The sequence below is a fragment of the Ovis aries genome, chromosome 1 (assembly GCF_016772045.2).
Source record: "Ovis aries strain OAR_USU_Benz2616 breed Rambouillet chromosome 1, ARS-UI_Ramb_v3.0, whole genome shotgun sequence".
NCBI lineage: Eukaryota > Metazoa > Chordata > Mammalia > Artiodactyla > Bovidae > Ovis > Ovis aries.
In genome coordinates, this window is record NC_056054.1 from 93,478,490 (window position 1) to 93,493,773 (window position 15,284).

At 47.3% G+C, this 15,284-nt stretch overlaps 1 protein-coding gene and 1 long non-coding RNA gene across 3 annotated transcripts in view; both read left to right on the forward strand.

Annotated features, from left to right (window-relative positions):
• Positions 1 to 9,564, forward strand: part of MAB21L3 (mab-21 like 3) — a 94,231-nt gene extending 84,667 nt beyond the window's left edge. Inside the window, exon 7 of the mRNA XM_042253005.2 lies at positions 1,426 to 9,564. Within this exon, the coding sequence (XP_042108939.1) occupies positions 1,426 to 1,458 (33 nt within the window). The 3' untranslated portion in view covers positions 1,459 to 9,564. The remainder of the gene's footprint in view (positions 1 to 1,425) is intronic.
• Positions 9,565 to 14,803: 5,239 nt separating this feature from the next.
• LOC105615359 (uncharacterized) overlaps positions 14,804 to 15,284 on the forward strand; it is a 60,305-nt gene continuing 59,824 nt past the window's right edge. For both annotated transcript variants that reach the window (XR_009597169.1, XR_006060519.2), the window contains exon 1: positions 14,804 to 14,926. This is a non-coding gene — a long non-coding RNA (uncharacterized LOC105615359). The remainder of the gene's footprint in view (positions 14,927 to 15,284) is intronic.

The window sequence follows — 15,284 nt, forward strand, 5'->3', positions numbered from 1 at the left end:
CAAGGTTTTAAGCTTTATTGTAGAAATTAACATGGTGAAATTGACTAGTTTGTGAGTGTGTGTATACATTTCTGTGACTTGTAATGCATGTATAGATTTGTGCACCCATCACCACAGTGAGAATGTAGAAGACTATCACTGCCTCATCCACTCACTGAAGGACATTTAGTCAAGCTCTTATTGTATTGTATCACTGGATTCAAGTTGCTAATATTCTGTTGAGAATTTTACATATGTGTTCATGAGGGATATGGATCTCAAGTTTTCTTTTCTTGTAATGTCCTTGTCTGGTTTCGGTATCAGGTTAATGGTGGCCTCATCAAATTTAAGCAGGGAAGTGTTTCTTCCTCTTCTTTTTGCCCTTAGAATTTGCCAGGAAGCCATCTGGGTCTGGAAATTTCTTTTCTCTTTTGCTTTTTGGCCTTGCCATGCAGCATGTGGGATCTTCCTCCCCAACCAGGGATGGAACCAGTGCCCTCTGCAACGGCTGCACAGAGTCCTAACCACTGGACTGACGGGGAAGTCCCAAGGTTTCTTTTTCAAATGGTTTTAGAACTATAAATTCAATGTCTTTAATCCTTCTATGACTGTTCAGATGATCTGTTTTATCATGACTGAATTGATAGTTGTGGTTTCTGAGAAATTGACCCATTTCATGGAAATCGTCAGATTTGTGTGTGTGGAATTGTTCATAGTAATTCCTTTATTAGCTCCTTAATGTCTGTAGGGCCTGTAGTGATATCTCTCTTACATTGCTGATGCTTGTAATTATGTGTCTTTTCTCCTTTTTAAGTTAGATGTTTATCAATTTTATTGATCTTTTCAAAGAATGATCATTTGGTTTCACTGTTTTTCTCTATTTTTTTTCAACTTTGCTGATATCTACTCTTGTCTTGTTATTTCCTTCCTTCTGCTTGCTTTAGGTTGATTTGCTCTTCTTGTTTTAATTTCCCAAGGTATAAGCTTAGATAGTTGATTTCATACCTTTCTTCTTTTTTACTCTAAGTATTTAATCCCGTAAGTTGCCCTCTAAGCACTGTTTTAAGTTCCATAAATTCTGATATGTTAGATTTTCACTTTCATTTGGTTCAAAATATTTTCTAATTTTCCTAGAGACATCCTCTCTGAATAATGAATTATTTTTAAGTGTTTCATTTAATTTCCAAGGGTGTAGAGATTTTCTCACATATGCTTTTTATGACCATTATACCTAGAATACTGCAGAAATCTAAAAAAAGCCATTAGTTTTAAAACTCAATAACTTATTGAGCACCTCCTGTGTGCAAGGCACTAGGCTGGGTGCTGTTTTGGGTCCAAGGCTGCATTGACTGTCTAGGAGGGAAACCAAATCACTCTGACAAATAAGTGGTGGTCAATGATACACCACTGGTGGTCGGTGATACATGCTTCTTCTATGTTTTACAGAGCAGCACTGCGATGGACGTTTCTTCCAGCTGAGATGGTCAAGGACAAGACTGTGAGGTTGAGACTTCCCTGATGGTCCAGTGGTTAAGAATCTGCCTGTCAATACGGAGGACACAGGTTCAATTCCTAGTCTGGGAAGATTCCACATGCATCGGGACAACTTAGCCTGTGTGCCACAACTACTGAGCCTGTGCACCCTAGAGGCCATGTTTCACAACAAGAGACGTCACCTCAATGAGAAGCTTGCTCCTCGCAATTAGAGGAAACCCGCGCACAGCAATGAAGATCAGAGAAGCCATGTCTATAAAGAGTGTGAGATGGACCTTGAAAATGGGTAGGCTTTCTATAGTGATGGTCTTGGTGGGTGGTGATTTAGTCATGTCCAACTCTTTCGACCCCATGTACTGTAGCCCACCAGGCTCCTCTGTCCATGGGATTTAGAGGCAAGAGTCCTGGAGCAGGTTGCCATTTCCTTCTCCAATGATGGTCTTAGTGAATGCCGTTTCTAGCTGGGCAGAACTTTGCTTGCTAGTGGCAGTAGCTCCTTCCCTGTGGACACCTCTCCTCTCTGTACCCAGACAAGCCTGCTGCCGGTTCTCACAGTTGACCTGCTCAATTCACATACATGTGGGGAGCGGACTCATCAGACTCACTACACGGAGGCTCTTCTGAAGGTTGGAGGCAGCTCCTAAAACTTTTGGAGAAATGGGTATTAAAGCGTGTGGGCCAGCAGAGGTGAAGGTGGGACTATAGAAATACAATGAAGATGAAAAGAGAACTTCCCTCACATCCTGCAGCCTCACAGGCAGAGTTGGTCCTTGAGCTTTGTTAGAAATTGAGCTAAGAAAGTGGAGGTAAGGGAAGGAAGACAATAAAGTGATGCTGCCATGGTCTAACTGTGAGTCAAATTAGCTTGGCCCACAAAAGCCAGGAAATACTGGGGTCACAGAAGCCACAGAAGAGCAAAATGACAAGGAATGGGGAAGAAAACATTTGCTTCAGGCCTGAGGGCTTCATTTCATTGTCTGAAGGAGCAGAGGGAGAAATGTAAGGTGAAAACAGCTCCTATTCCTTCAAGACATCTGAGAGGTCAACCAACAAGAAAGACTTCTGGCCAAAGTGAGAGCTGACAGCCTGAAGTCCTCATAAACCAGTCTTTTTCATTCTTCCTGAAGTTTCCAGGCTTATTTTCACTTCCTTTCCTGTTTTTCCTTCAAAAACTGATTTGAAGTTTCTGCTTTCAGCCCATAAAAACAAAACCAAAACAGAATGTATGAAATTTTGGTCTTTGCCTATTTTCCATCAATTTATTTTTCACTTGCATATTTTTTTTTACTGAAGATGATTATACATGTGTTGATGATTTAACAAGGAAGGGATACTTGTTTCCTATCTTCTAGCATAGATTAAAATAACTAGATATGGACTTCCCTGGAAGTTCAGTGATTAAGACTCCATGCTTCCAGCACAGAGGGGCACAGATTTGATCCCTGGCCACCTTTGGGGTTGCACAGAGTTGGACATGACTGAGGCGACGCAGCAGCAGCAGCAGCAGCAGCAGCAGCAGCAGCAGCAGCAGGGGAACTAAGATCCCACATGCTGCACAGCACAGCCCCTCCCACCCCAACAACTAGATTTAATTTTATTAAAAAAAGGTTTTTAAAGAAAACAGTTAATTTCTCGCTGGATTTCTGTAGGCAAGTTACTTAAACTCTGTTAGTCTCAATCTCCTTATCTGCAAAACAGAAATAATAAAACCTACCTCATGGGGTTGCCATGACACGTAGTCGATAAGACAGCAATCTGAAAAGCATCTTACACAGCTGAGCAAGTGGAGAAGCGAGGCATGGATATGAACTTCGTTAATAAATCAGTGACGGAGCAAATCACCCCAATGCTTTATGGATTCCTATCTTGGAACTTCCGTATAATGCTATAAAATTGGAACTAATCTTGATACCTTAGTGTCTGGCCCCCAAATGAAAGGTCAGTATGACCTGTTTTCTTCAGCAAACTAGTTTGTTCTAAAGAGAGATGATTCTAAGGCAAAAGGAATTTTTATAGAAAATTAGTTTCTGATTTATGCAAAAACAAGATGCCCTGAGGGATTTTCTATTTTTTATGATGCTTTATAGTTCATAAAAGTCGTAACATGCCTCATTTTGCATTACCAAAATCACCCCCGGAGAACAGGCTGGGAAGGGCTCAAGCATTTTGGCTTTACAAATGGGGAAATGAAGACTCCAAGAGAGAGTGGAGAACTCACCCATGGCTGGACTTGCCTGGTGGTAGAGTGGATAAGAATCTGCTTGCCACTGTAGGGGACATGGGTTCATCCCTGGTCTGGAAAGATTCCCCATGAATCTAAGCCTGTGCACCACAGCTACTGAGCCTGTGGGCTGCACCTACTGACAACTGCATGGCTAGAGCCCGTGCTTCACAACAAGAGAAGCCACTGCAATGAGAAGCCTATGCATTGCATGGAAGAGTAGCCCTCGCTCGCCACAACTAGAGAAAGCCCAGGCACACCAAGGAAGACCCAGAGCAGCCACGAGTAAATAAATAAGTAAGGAGCAAAGAACTCACCCATAGCTAACAAGAGTAGCTATGGGTGTAGTTTCCGCACCTAGACCGTTACGCCCAATTATAAGTCTCTATGGTCTAGAGAACCACTGTTAAAGCTCTTCAAAAGAAGATTGGACCTTTTTGCACTTATTGGTACATTTTTCTTAAGTGCCTGCTAGCATCTAAGTACAAGTTTAGACTAATATTTGATTAGTTTTCAGGACGACAGCATGAGAGGTTTTACCTGTGTTCCTTAAATCGCAACATGTGCTCAAACTCCAGATTCATAATGTGATGGAAGTGAAAGTGTTAGTTGTTCAGTCATGTCCAACTCTTTTTGACCCTGTGGACTGTAGTCTGCCAGGCTCCTCTGTCCCTGGGATTGTCCAGGCAAGAATACTGGAGTTGCCATTCCCTTCTCCAGATCTTCCTGACCCAGGAATCAAACTCAGGTTTCCTGCACGGCAAGCTGATTCCTTACCTTCTGAGCCACCAGGGAAGCCATGATGGGATGAAGTGGGGGATGAAGAGGGGTCAGGCGGCTGTTCTGCAAGCTGCTCTGGGATTCCTGGATCAACCACTAATCAAGCCTCTCTACTCCATGTTCCCTGTTGCTTGGTTGTCTACTTTCAATGAAGCCATCCAGACACAGCTTTGTGTCTCCCCCAGTTCAACAAGGGACGGGTCTCGAGGATGGATCTGGCCTGCTCAGGACAGATTATGACACAGTTTGATGAATCTCTGCTTCCATTCATACTCCCCAGGTGATCTTCTAGGGCCAACCCTGCTCTGGGGCAGACCTTAGAAGGCCCAAGAAGCTACAGCAGGTCTTAAGGTTGTGCCAGGGATCCCAAGAAAAGCCCAAGAGGGCCCTTCCTTGCCTCAAGGCATACAGTCTCATTTCTCCTATTCATACCACCTAAACAGTTGGATCTGAGAAGGAGCTGGTGGCTCTCAAATGCCTTTTATTTCAGTGAATTCCCAACGTGATTGCATGTTACTGAAAGCAGTGAGAACGAAGCATCAAACAACCAGCCTGCATGCCTCAGTGAGTCGCTGACATGTTGTCCAGGACTGCCCTGAGCATTGCCAGATGCTTAGCATCCTGGGTGCCTGGGCATCAAGTGTGGCTAGCCCCTCTCCCCAGTCATCGTGACAACCAAAGACAGCCACCCAACCTCTGCCTGCCATTCTGATATACCCATATGGCCCTCACGTGAAGAATCATTGAATTAGTTTGACAAGTAATTTTTGTTTGTTTGTTTAGAAATATCTTCCCCAATGACAGGGGAATTGGCCAGCTATGAACCATTGGTACAACTGACCCCATGGCCTGTTTTTGTGTGGCCCTCAAGATAAGAATGGATTTCATATTTTTCAAGAACTGGGAGGAGGAAGAGGAGAGGCAGCAACAGAGTCTGCACATAGTCTGCAAAGTCTAATTTACTCTCTGATCCTTTATAGGTAATGTTTACAATGCAACAAGCAATGACCAAGTACCCAGCACATTGCCAGGCGGTGGTGATACAGTGATAGGTAGGATATCATTGTTGAACTGTGTGGGAGAAAATAAATGTGCCTTCACAGCAAGTGCAATGGAGTCATCTACCTGATGCTAGGAAAACAAAGCAAGAGTCACCCAGCTCAGCCTTGGGGACTGTGGGCTGATGGATAGGGGAGCCTTGCAAGAGGAGGCGGCAGGTAAAATGAATCTGGAAAGAGAGGAAGGTAATAGCCAGGAGAAATTGGGGGGAGTGGGTTGCAGTAGAAAAATAGTCCAGACAGAGAGGCAGAGAAGTGCAAAAGTTGTGTGTGGGATGTAAGGTAGAGAGCATCAAGAGCTGAAGCTGGAAAGGGCGCTGAAGTCTGACCTCACAGCTGGGTGGTGCTTGGGCTCCTTCCACATGCAGATGCTGGCCCCATCCCATAGGACCTGTGTGACTTTAAGCAATGTATTTGACTTTTCTGTGCCCCAGTTCCTCATCTGTGACATGAAGCTGGGAAAGGTACCTGTCCCATAGGGCTACTAAGGGCATTAGATGAGACAGTACATTCAAAGCGTGCAGAACTGGGCCAGCCCATAACGGGCCCTTGGCACACAGCAGTGATGGTTGTTGCTGTCAGAGTCACCACTCTTACTATGCGATCAATAATAGGGAGGCATTTTAAAAGCTGTCGGCACCTACTATGTGTCTGCCTCTGCATGAAGCACCAGAAATACAGTGGTCTTCCTTGTCTTATGACATCTGTATGAGACCTGGACATCACAGAAATCTAGGCAAAAAGTGTTGTGACTATGGGGTTCCCTGATACCAAGTGCCAGTGTGTTCAGGAAAAGGTGATGGTCCATCCATCCTTTGATGAAGGTGCTTAGGATCAGCTGCAAGCATAAGCATGTACATCTGAGAGTGCAGGGTGGCAGGAGGGGCAATAAGGACCCCTCAAGTTCGGGAATGGATAAATAACATGTGGTACAATCTCACTACTGGGCGTATACCCTGAAAAGTGAAAGTGTTACTCACTCAGTTGTGTCCAACTCTTTGTGACCCCATGGACTGTAGCACGCCAAGCTCTTCTGTTCATGGAACTCTCCAGGTAAGAATGCTGGAGTGGGTAGCCATTCCCTTCTCCAAGGTGAATACCAGGATACCTTGGAGAATCTTAGAGAATGCCAAGGTACCTTGTCAAAATACACACATACACACACACACATATATCTTCCACACTCAGGGATTGAACCTGGGTCTCCTGTATGGCAGGCATATCCTTTGCCATCTGAGCCACCAGGGAAGCCAGCATATACCCTGAGGAAACCATAATTGAAAAAGACTCATTCACCTCACTGTTCATTGCAGCTCTATATACATTACAGCTTGGACATGGAAGCAACCTAGATGTCCATCAACAGATGAATGGATGAAGAAGTTACAGTATATATGCACAATGGAATATTACTCAGCCATAAAAATGAACACATTTGACTCAGTTCTAATAATGTGGATGAACCTAGAGCCTATACTACAGAGTGAAGTAAGAGAGAGAAAGATAAATATTGTATATTAATGTGTATATAGGACTTGCCTGGTGGCTCGGATGGTAAAGTGTCTGTCTATGATGTGAGAGACCTGGGTTCAATCCCTGGGTTGGGAAGATTCCCTGGAGAAGGAAATGGCAAACCACTCCAGTACTCTTGCCTTGAAAATCCCATGGACGGAGGAGCTTGGTGCAGGCTACTATCCATGGGGTTGCAAAGAGTCGGGCACGACTGAGCGACTTCACTTTAAAGTGTATATATGGAATCTAGAAAGGTGAGTCAGTTCAGTTCAGTCACTCAATTGTGTCTGACACTTTGCAATGCCATGGACTACTGCATGCCAGGCTTTCTTGTCCATGACCAACTCCTGGAGCTTGTTCAAACTCTTGTCCATCGAAATGGTGATGCCATTCAACCATCCTCTGTTGTCCCCTTCTCCTCCTGCCTTCAATCTTTCCCAGCATCAGGGTCTTTTGCAATGAGTCAGTTCTTTGCCTCAAGTGGCCAGAGTATTGGAGCTTCAGCTTCAGTATCAGTCTTTCCAATGAATATTCAGGACTGATTTCCTTTAGGATGGACTGGTTGGATCTCCTTGCAGTCCAAGAGACTCTCAAGAGTCTTCTCCAACACCACAGTTCAAAAGCATCAGTTCTTGGGCGTTCTTTATGGTCCAACTCTCACATCCACACGTGACTACTGGAAAAACCATAGCTCTGACTAGATGGACCTTTGTTGGCAAAGTAATGTCTCTGCTTTTTAATATGTTGTCTAGGTTGGTCATAGTTTTTCTTCCAAGGAACAAGCATCTTTTAATTTCATGGCTGCAGTCACCATCTGCAGTGAGTTTGGAACCCAAGAAAATAAAGTCCCTCACTGTTTCTACTGTTGCCCCATCTATTTGCCATGAAGTGATGGGACCAGATGCCATGCTCTTAGTTTTCTGAATGTTGAGTTTTAAGCCAACTTTTTCACTCTCCTCTTTCACTTTCATCAAGAGGCTCTTTAGTTCTTCACTTTCTGCCATTAGGGTGGTGTCATCTGCATATCTGAGGTTATTGACATTTCTCCTGGCAATCTTGATTCCAGCTTGTGCTTCATCCAGCCTGACATTTCACATGATGTACTCTGCATAGCAGTTAAATAAGCAGGGTGACAATATGTAGCCTTGATGTATTCCTTTCCCAATTTGAAACCAGTCCATTGTTCCATGTCCCATTCTAACTGTTGCTTCTTGACCTGCATACAGATTTCTCAGGAGGCAGATTTCACAGGGAACTGTCAGGTAAAGTGGTCTGGTATCCTCATCTTTTTAAGAATTTTTCACTGTTTGTGATAATCCACCCAGCCAAAGGCTTTGCCACTGTCAATAAAGCAGAAGTTGATGTTTTTCTGGAACTCTCTTGCTTTTTCAGCAATCCTACGGATGTTGGCAATTTGATCTCTGGTTCCTCTGCCTTTTCTAAATCGGGCTTGAACATCTGGAAATTCTTGGTTCATGTATTGTTGAAGCCTGACTTGGAGAATTTGGAGCATTACTTTGCCAGTGTGTGAGATGAGTGCAATTGTGCGGTAGTTTGAACATTCTTTGGCATTGCCTTTCTTTGGGATGGAATGAAAACTGACCTTTTCCAGTCCTGTGTTACTGATGAGCTTATCTGCAGGGCAGCAATGGAGACGTAGACATAGAGAACACACTTGTGGATACAGTCAGGGAAGGAGAGGGTGGGACAAATAGGTAGAGCAGTATTGAATCATATGAATTATCACATGAAAAATTAGATAGCAAATGAAAATTTACTGTATGACACAGGGAGCTGAAATCTGGTGCTCTGTGATAACCTAGAGGGGTGGGATGAGGTGGGAGGTGGGAGGTGGGAGGGAAGTTCAAGGTGGGGGGACATATGTGTACTTATGGCTGATTCATGTTGATATATGGCAGAAACCAACACAATATTGTAAAGCAATTACCCTCCAATTAAAAAATAAATTAATTTAAAAAGTAAAATGTGGTACATATGTACAATGGAATATTACTCAGGCATAAAGAGGAATGAAATTGGGTCATTTGTAGAGACATGGATGGAACTAGAAACTGTCAGAAAAAAACCAAATATTGTATATTAAGGCAGATATGTGGAATCTGGAAAAATGGTAGAGATGATCTTATCTGCAAGGCAGAAATAGACACATGGACGTACATGTGACGTACATATGAACAAACATACAGACACTAAGGCAGGGAAAGAGGAGAGTGGGAGGAACTGGGAGATGGCCATTGACATGCATGTACTAATGTTACTATATATAAAATAGATAAGTAATGCGAACCTACTGTATAGCACTGGGAACTCTACTCAGTGCTCTGTGGTGTCCTAAATGGGAAGGAAATCCAGAAAAAATAGGATATATGTATGTGTGTGTATATATGTATATGCATATATATATCTATATCTGATTCACTTTGCTGTACAGTAGAAACTAACATGACATTGTAAAGCAACTATACTCCAATAAAAATTAATTTAAAAAAACCTCTCAAATCCGGAGCCACACACTTTCCTCTTTCTCCTAAAAGCAAAATGCCAACTATGCTTAATAGTGGAGGGAAGTGTTAAGTCTTCATGGTACCAGACTCACACTTGATCCCAGATAGCCTTCCTTTGCCTCAGCAGCCCTATCAAATCAGCAAACTCAGAAATTTCTTTGGCCTCATGGAATCCTTCCATGGGTCTCTGCTTCTTCGTACAAGGAGAAAACCTCTCTCGCCTCCATGTGGTCCAATCTGGAGCTTGGACAGAGAGGGGAGTTGTGCCCTCCAGTGGAGTCCGCAATGCAGTGAGGGCTTGCACTGGACAGAAGGGGAGTCACTGCCTACACTCCTTTGTGGAGCATCCCTCTGGCTGCCCTGCTCATGGGACCCTCTCAGACACAAACTCAGCCTACAAAAGAGGGGAGGAGGAAATGCCAATTTGTGTCAGGCTGGTACCCCTCACCTCACTTCTCCTGTTGACAAACAGTGGGCTGAGAGGGCTCCCCTCCTTCTGCGGAGCCCTTCCAAGTCTTCTAAGTTGCTCTGTGGCTCCCAGGGTCAGTGGCCTCGCTGTGTGGGGCGGCCACGTGGCAGTTGAGCTGTCGCGGGAGTTCTGAGGATGCAGTGTTGATGCTGAGTGTGGTGGTGCTGCTGCTGCTGGGGTGTGTGTGTGTACATGTGTGCACACACGCGTGTGTGTGAAGGGGTCCTCAGGATGCCTGTGGTCAGCATTCTGCTGTTCCCACTGCAGGAGCAGCCCGAGCTGGCAGCCAGCAGCCTGGATCCTCCAGCACAGGGCCCATGCAGGTTGGGCTCCGACCACGCAGTCTCTAAGTGCTCTGGACTCCTTTGAGAAGGAGGCATTATCTTTGCTATGATTATATAATAATGAGGAAATGTTCCTGTCTTCTGTGGCTTTCTGGTTGAGCACACTGTACTCTGTGAGGAGATATGCTGTTATTTATTCTCCCTCCAGAATATCAAAGTTGACAGCACAGAGACATAGATCTGTGGTCACGGTCAGACCACTGATTTCTTTCTGCCCCACCCTCCTCTCCTTATCAGCCACTCTGTCGCCCGCCCCAGGGTCCCCAGCCCCCTCACTTAGGCAGCCACCACTTCAAAGTGCTTCCAGTGCACACCACTAGGCAATTTGTTCAAATGTATCCACTGAACTCTTCCAGTAGCCCTAGAAGGTAAGTATTACAGTTCTCATTTCACAGTTGAAAAAACCTGAGGCCTAGAGAGGTTAAGAAGGTTAAGTAACATGCCCAGGGTCACACAGCTAGTCAGCGGCAGAGCACCAATTCAAATCCAGGCTGTGTGACTCCAGAATTTGTGCTTTTAGCCTCGAGCTATTCAGCTTCCAGGTCTGGTCCTTTTTCTGCACCAGTGGATTCTGGTTCGATCCCTGGGTTGGGAAGATCCCTTGGAGAAGGAAATGGCAACCTACTCCAATATTCTTGCCTGGAGAATCCCAGGGACAGAGGAGTCTGGTGGGCTACAGTCCATGGGGTCCCAAAAAGCTGGATACAACTGAGCACACACATTACATCACATTCAGCCTCCGGGTCTGGTGTTTTTCTGTGTAAATCAGGGGGCACATCATAGGTGGCATCCAGGCCAGTGGCCACTGTGGTCACAAGGAACACAATTACCAGCGCTGACCCCCACCCACATAAGAAGAGGAACCCCATGGTAGCTTCAGGCCATTCGAAGTGGACAAAGCTCCCCCGTCTCCCTCAGGCATTCCAAAAGCTTCTCAGGTAACCCCAGTTTGTGTGCCTCACACTCTTGGGAGAAGCCCAGCACCTCCGAGCCATTCCTGGGATTCTCAGAGCTGCCCAGACCAGGCTGCATTAGAGCAGCTGAGCTCTGGACAACTCAGTGCTGGACACCTGGGTTCTGGGACCAGCTGTCTGGAATGCCCAGTGGTCACATCTTGAGTCTGTCACTGGATGCCTTTGGGTCTGGGCCTGGTGGGTAAATGGACAAAAATGTCTCTCACAAGGGTGTGGTTCACTGGTTGTCCCTTTGTGTCTTTATTTTGCCCACTTGTGTGTGTATGTGTGTGGCTTATGTCAAATGTGGGTGTGTACTCTATGCTTGTGCTTAGTCGCTCAGTTGTATACGACTCTCGCCACCCCATGGACTGTACCAGGCTCCTCTGTCCATGGGATTCTCCAGGCAAGAATACTGGAGTGGATTGCCATTTCCTCTTCCAGGAGATCTTCCCAACCCAGGGATGGAACCCATGTGTCTGGTATCTGCTGCATTGGCAGGTGGATTCTTTACCTCTGAGCCACCTGGGAAGCCCGAGCACGTAACCTAAGCATAAAGGAAGAAAGAAATCTGCTCTGTCATTCCCGACTCTTTGTGACCCCATGGACTGTAGCTCACCAGGCTCTTCTGTCCATGGGATTCTCCAGGCAAGAATACTGGAGTGGGTTGCCATTTTCTTTTCCAGGGGACCTACCTTCCTGACCCAGGGGTGGAACCCGCATCTCCTTAATCTCCTGCATTTGTAGGCAGGTTCTGTACCACTACCACCATCTTGGGAGCCCATAAAGTGTGTCAAAGTCTGTGTGTGTGGAAGAGGGATGCTGGAGGTATATAACTGTGCATCTGTGTGTGTGGGTGTGGACTGACTCTCAACACACTCTGAGAGGCTTACAGCCATTTTGGCATTGCTCCTTTGCTGCTCCAAGACCCCCCCTGCAATGTTCCAAGGTGATCTGGGCCCTGCCTTCCAGAGGGAGGTGGCTTGGCTTGATTCTGTTCCTGTAGAGCAGCCACTCCAGCTTTCCACTACTCCCACTGGTATCTCCTCTTCTGCTCTGGCCTACTCTTGTAGACTGCTTCCCATTCCCCCCCCCCCCCCCCCCACCCCCCCCCCCGCCCCTCAGCCTCATCAGAAGGGAGCTGGCAAAACATGAGGTACAGAGGCAGCTTTTGAGCCAAAGGAAGGACAGTGCCAAGAGTCCCCAGAGGCATGGCAGGACCATGTCCGTGAACCTCTGCATCCCACACTCCATCCCCTTCTGACCTGAGTTTCTCCCCCACCTCTCCCTTCTCTAGTCATTGTGTCTCTGATTGGAGACACAATTGCAGATTGGGGAGCAGCAGCAGCCTTCAAGGTGCCTCCAGGCTCCTCTCTAGATTTCCTTTCTACATTCTAGGGAATGTATTCAGTGCCTCCACATTACCCTCAAACCTGGGAGAACGGGGGACTGTGGGGAGCTGTTACAGTCTATGACTATGTAGACTCTGATGGAGAGGGAAAGACGAAGCTGCTGATGGGCCATTAGGAGAGAAGTACCAGTTCAAGAGGCAGATGTGGGAGACAGTTCTGCAGCCTGGCAGGGACAGGCAGCTCTTGGCACTGGCTGCCAGAGCACTGATGCAGAGTCACTCCTGCGTTATTGCCTAGGCTCCCTCCTCCTCAGCACCTGTGCTCAGGGCTGCAGGATGGGAATGACCACCCTCATGGTGCTCTTTGGCTAGTGGGACTTAGGCAGGGTACCTGCAGGTATAGACACTTTTAGGATGAGGAAAGTGATCAGAAAGCTCTGTGATGTCAGACAAAATGCTTAAGCTCTCTATTTCAGTTTCAGTTCAGCTGCTCAGTTGTGTCCGACTCCTTGCGACCCCATGAACCACAGCATGCCAGGCCTCCCTGTCCATCACAACCCGGAGTCTACCCAAACTCATGTCCATTGAGTCAGTGATGCCATCCAACCATCTCATCCTCTGTCGTCCCCTTTTCCTCCTACCCTCAATCTTTCCCAGCATCAAGGTCTTTTCAAATGAGTCAGCTCTTCGCATCAGGTGGCCAAAGTATTTAGCTTTAACATCAGTTCTTCCAATGAACACTCAGGACTGATCTCCTCTAGGATGGACTGGGTGGATCTCCCTGCGGGGCTGTTTTCTAACCTGTAACTAGAGGGTGGAAATAGGGTGATGCTGAGAATTAAGTGAGTTACTGTACGGAAGGTACCCGGCATATAGGAAGCACTCAACAATTGTTTGCTACTAGAAGACAATCCCAGAGGTCAATCTGCCTTGATTGACCCTGCCTTGGGGGGTAGGCGTGGGTAGGAAGACCTGTCTTCTGTGGTGTCAAGGCTTGGAAGAAGAGAGGGGAAATGTCCTTCACCCCCGGAAAGGATTCCCACAGTCCTGGCATTACTGTGTACATTCAGGAGGCCTGTTGGACCCAGGCCAGGGCTACTGCCCTGTCAAGGCAGGTGAGGGCTTCACAAAAACATACCCTCCCAAGACAAGACCTACCTCTTCCCACTCTTCTCTCATCTTTGAAGTATTTTCTTAAAGGTCAGTAAAGCAGAGAGACCCCTCTAGAATTCCTCTCTGGTGATAAGTGCAGCAGACATGGGATCTAAAAATAAACCTTAATAAGATTTCAAGTACGCACTTTCCATGACAATTCAGATCACGATTCTTTTTTCTTTCCTGGAGCAATGTGACCTGTGGTGAAACCCATCCCCACTCAGGAGGAAATGTCAGAGGCTTTCAGAGTGTAGCACTGAATCCTGAATTTGGATAAGGCTCCGCTCTGGGGCCCAGCCTTGCCGGAAGGCCCTCCAGAGGCCCCTTTCCATCCCCACCCCAGGGGTGGACCTGACTCTCTTGCCTGCACCCCCGTCTCCTAACTGGGCTCCCTGAACAACATGAGCCCTGCGGCAGCATTTCCGCAGCCAGAAGCCAGCGTGGGGAGGAGAAGGTAGACATCTTGTTACATGTCACTGTTTCCTCGGCACGTGGCTCTCAGAGTGGCTCTCAGACGTGGTGTCTGGGGACCACAGCGGCTGACTGGTTTAACCGGTCTGGAGCTAGCCTAGTGCGCACACGGGACAGTGAGGAGGCGTTGTGGTGGATTGCCCAGGAGGAGGATCGAAATTTGGGTGTCCAGTAGCTCAGTGGGCCCACTGGGACAAGCCAGCCAGGGCATGCTCGGAGATGGCTATCTCCTCCTCAAAGCAAAGCAAGGAAAGATCAGCGGGGTGCTGGGATCCGCCTCAGGGCATCCGCCTTCTTCTGGGGCGTTCTATACCGGGGTGTGTGGAGAGGGAGGCTGCGCCCGGCGGGGAAGGGAGAAGCAAGAAGGCGGGGAGGAAAGAGCGTAAGAGTAGAGCAGAGGAGAGTAAATGGAAAGGGAAAGGAGGGAAAGAGAAAGGAAGGGAAGGCGGAGCCAGGGGAGGGGCGAGGAGAGGGTGACGAAGCCGCGCTTCGAACTTCCCACGGTGCACCCGGTGGGATCCTTCGACCCCGCAGGGGCACCTGGAGAGGAGGTGTAGGAGCCGCGCGCGGGGCTGAGAGGGGAGAAGGAAGGAGCAGGAGAGAAAAACAAAGGGGTGAGAGCTCGGTGCCAAGGCCCGGGAGGTTTTAGCGACGCGCTGGGGGGTGGGGTGGAGGAGGTGGGGCGCGGACCGGCCCGCGCCTGCGCCCCGAGCGCCTCGCGGCACCCAGGCGCGTCCCGCAGCCGCCCGGCGGCTCTCTGGGCTGCCTCGCACCTACTGTTTGCTCCTGGCTATCAATTCAATGGTGGAATGTTCTCACCATTTCCTTCCTGAGGCTGAAGTTGAGGCCCACTGTCTCCGCTGGTATGAAATGTTGTACTCTCGCCTTTGTCTCTGGTTTTGATTTGAAGATGGAAAAGGTGCATTCTCTCATAATTAATTTAGGTGGCTGTCAGTGTGGTCACAGCTGGCC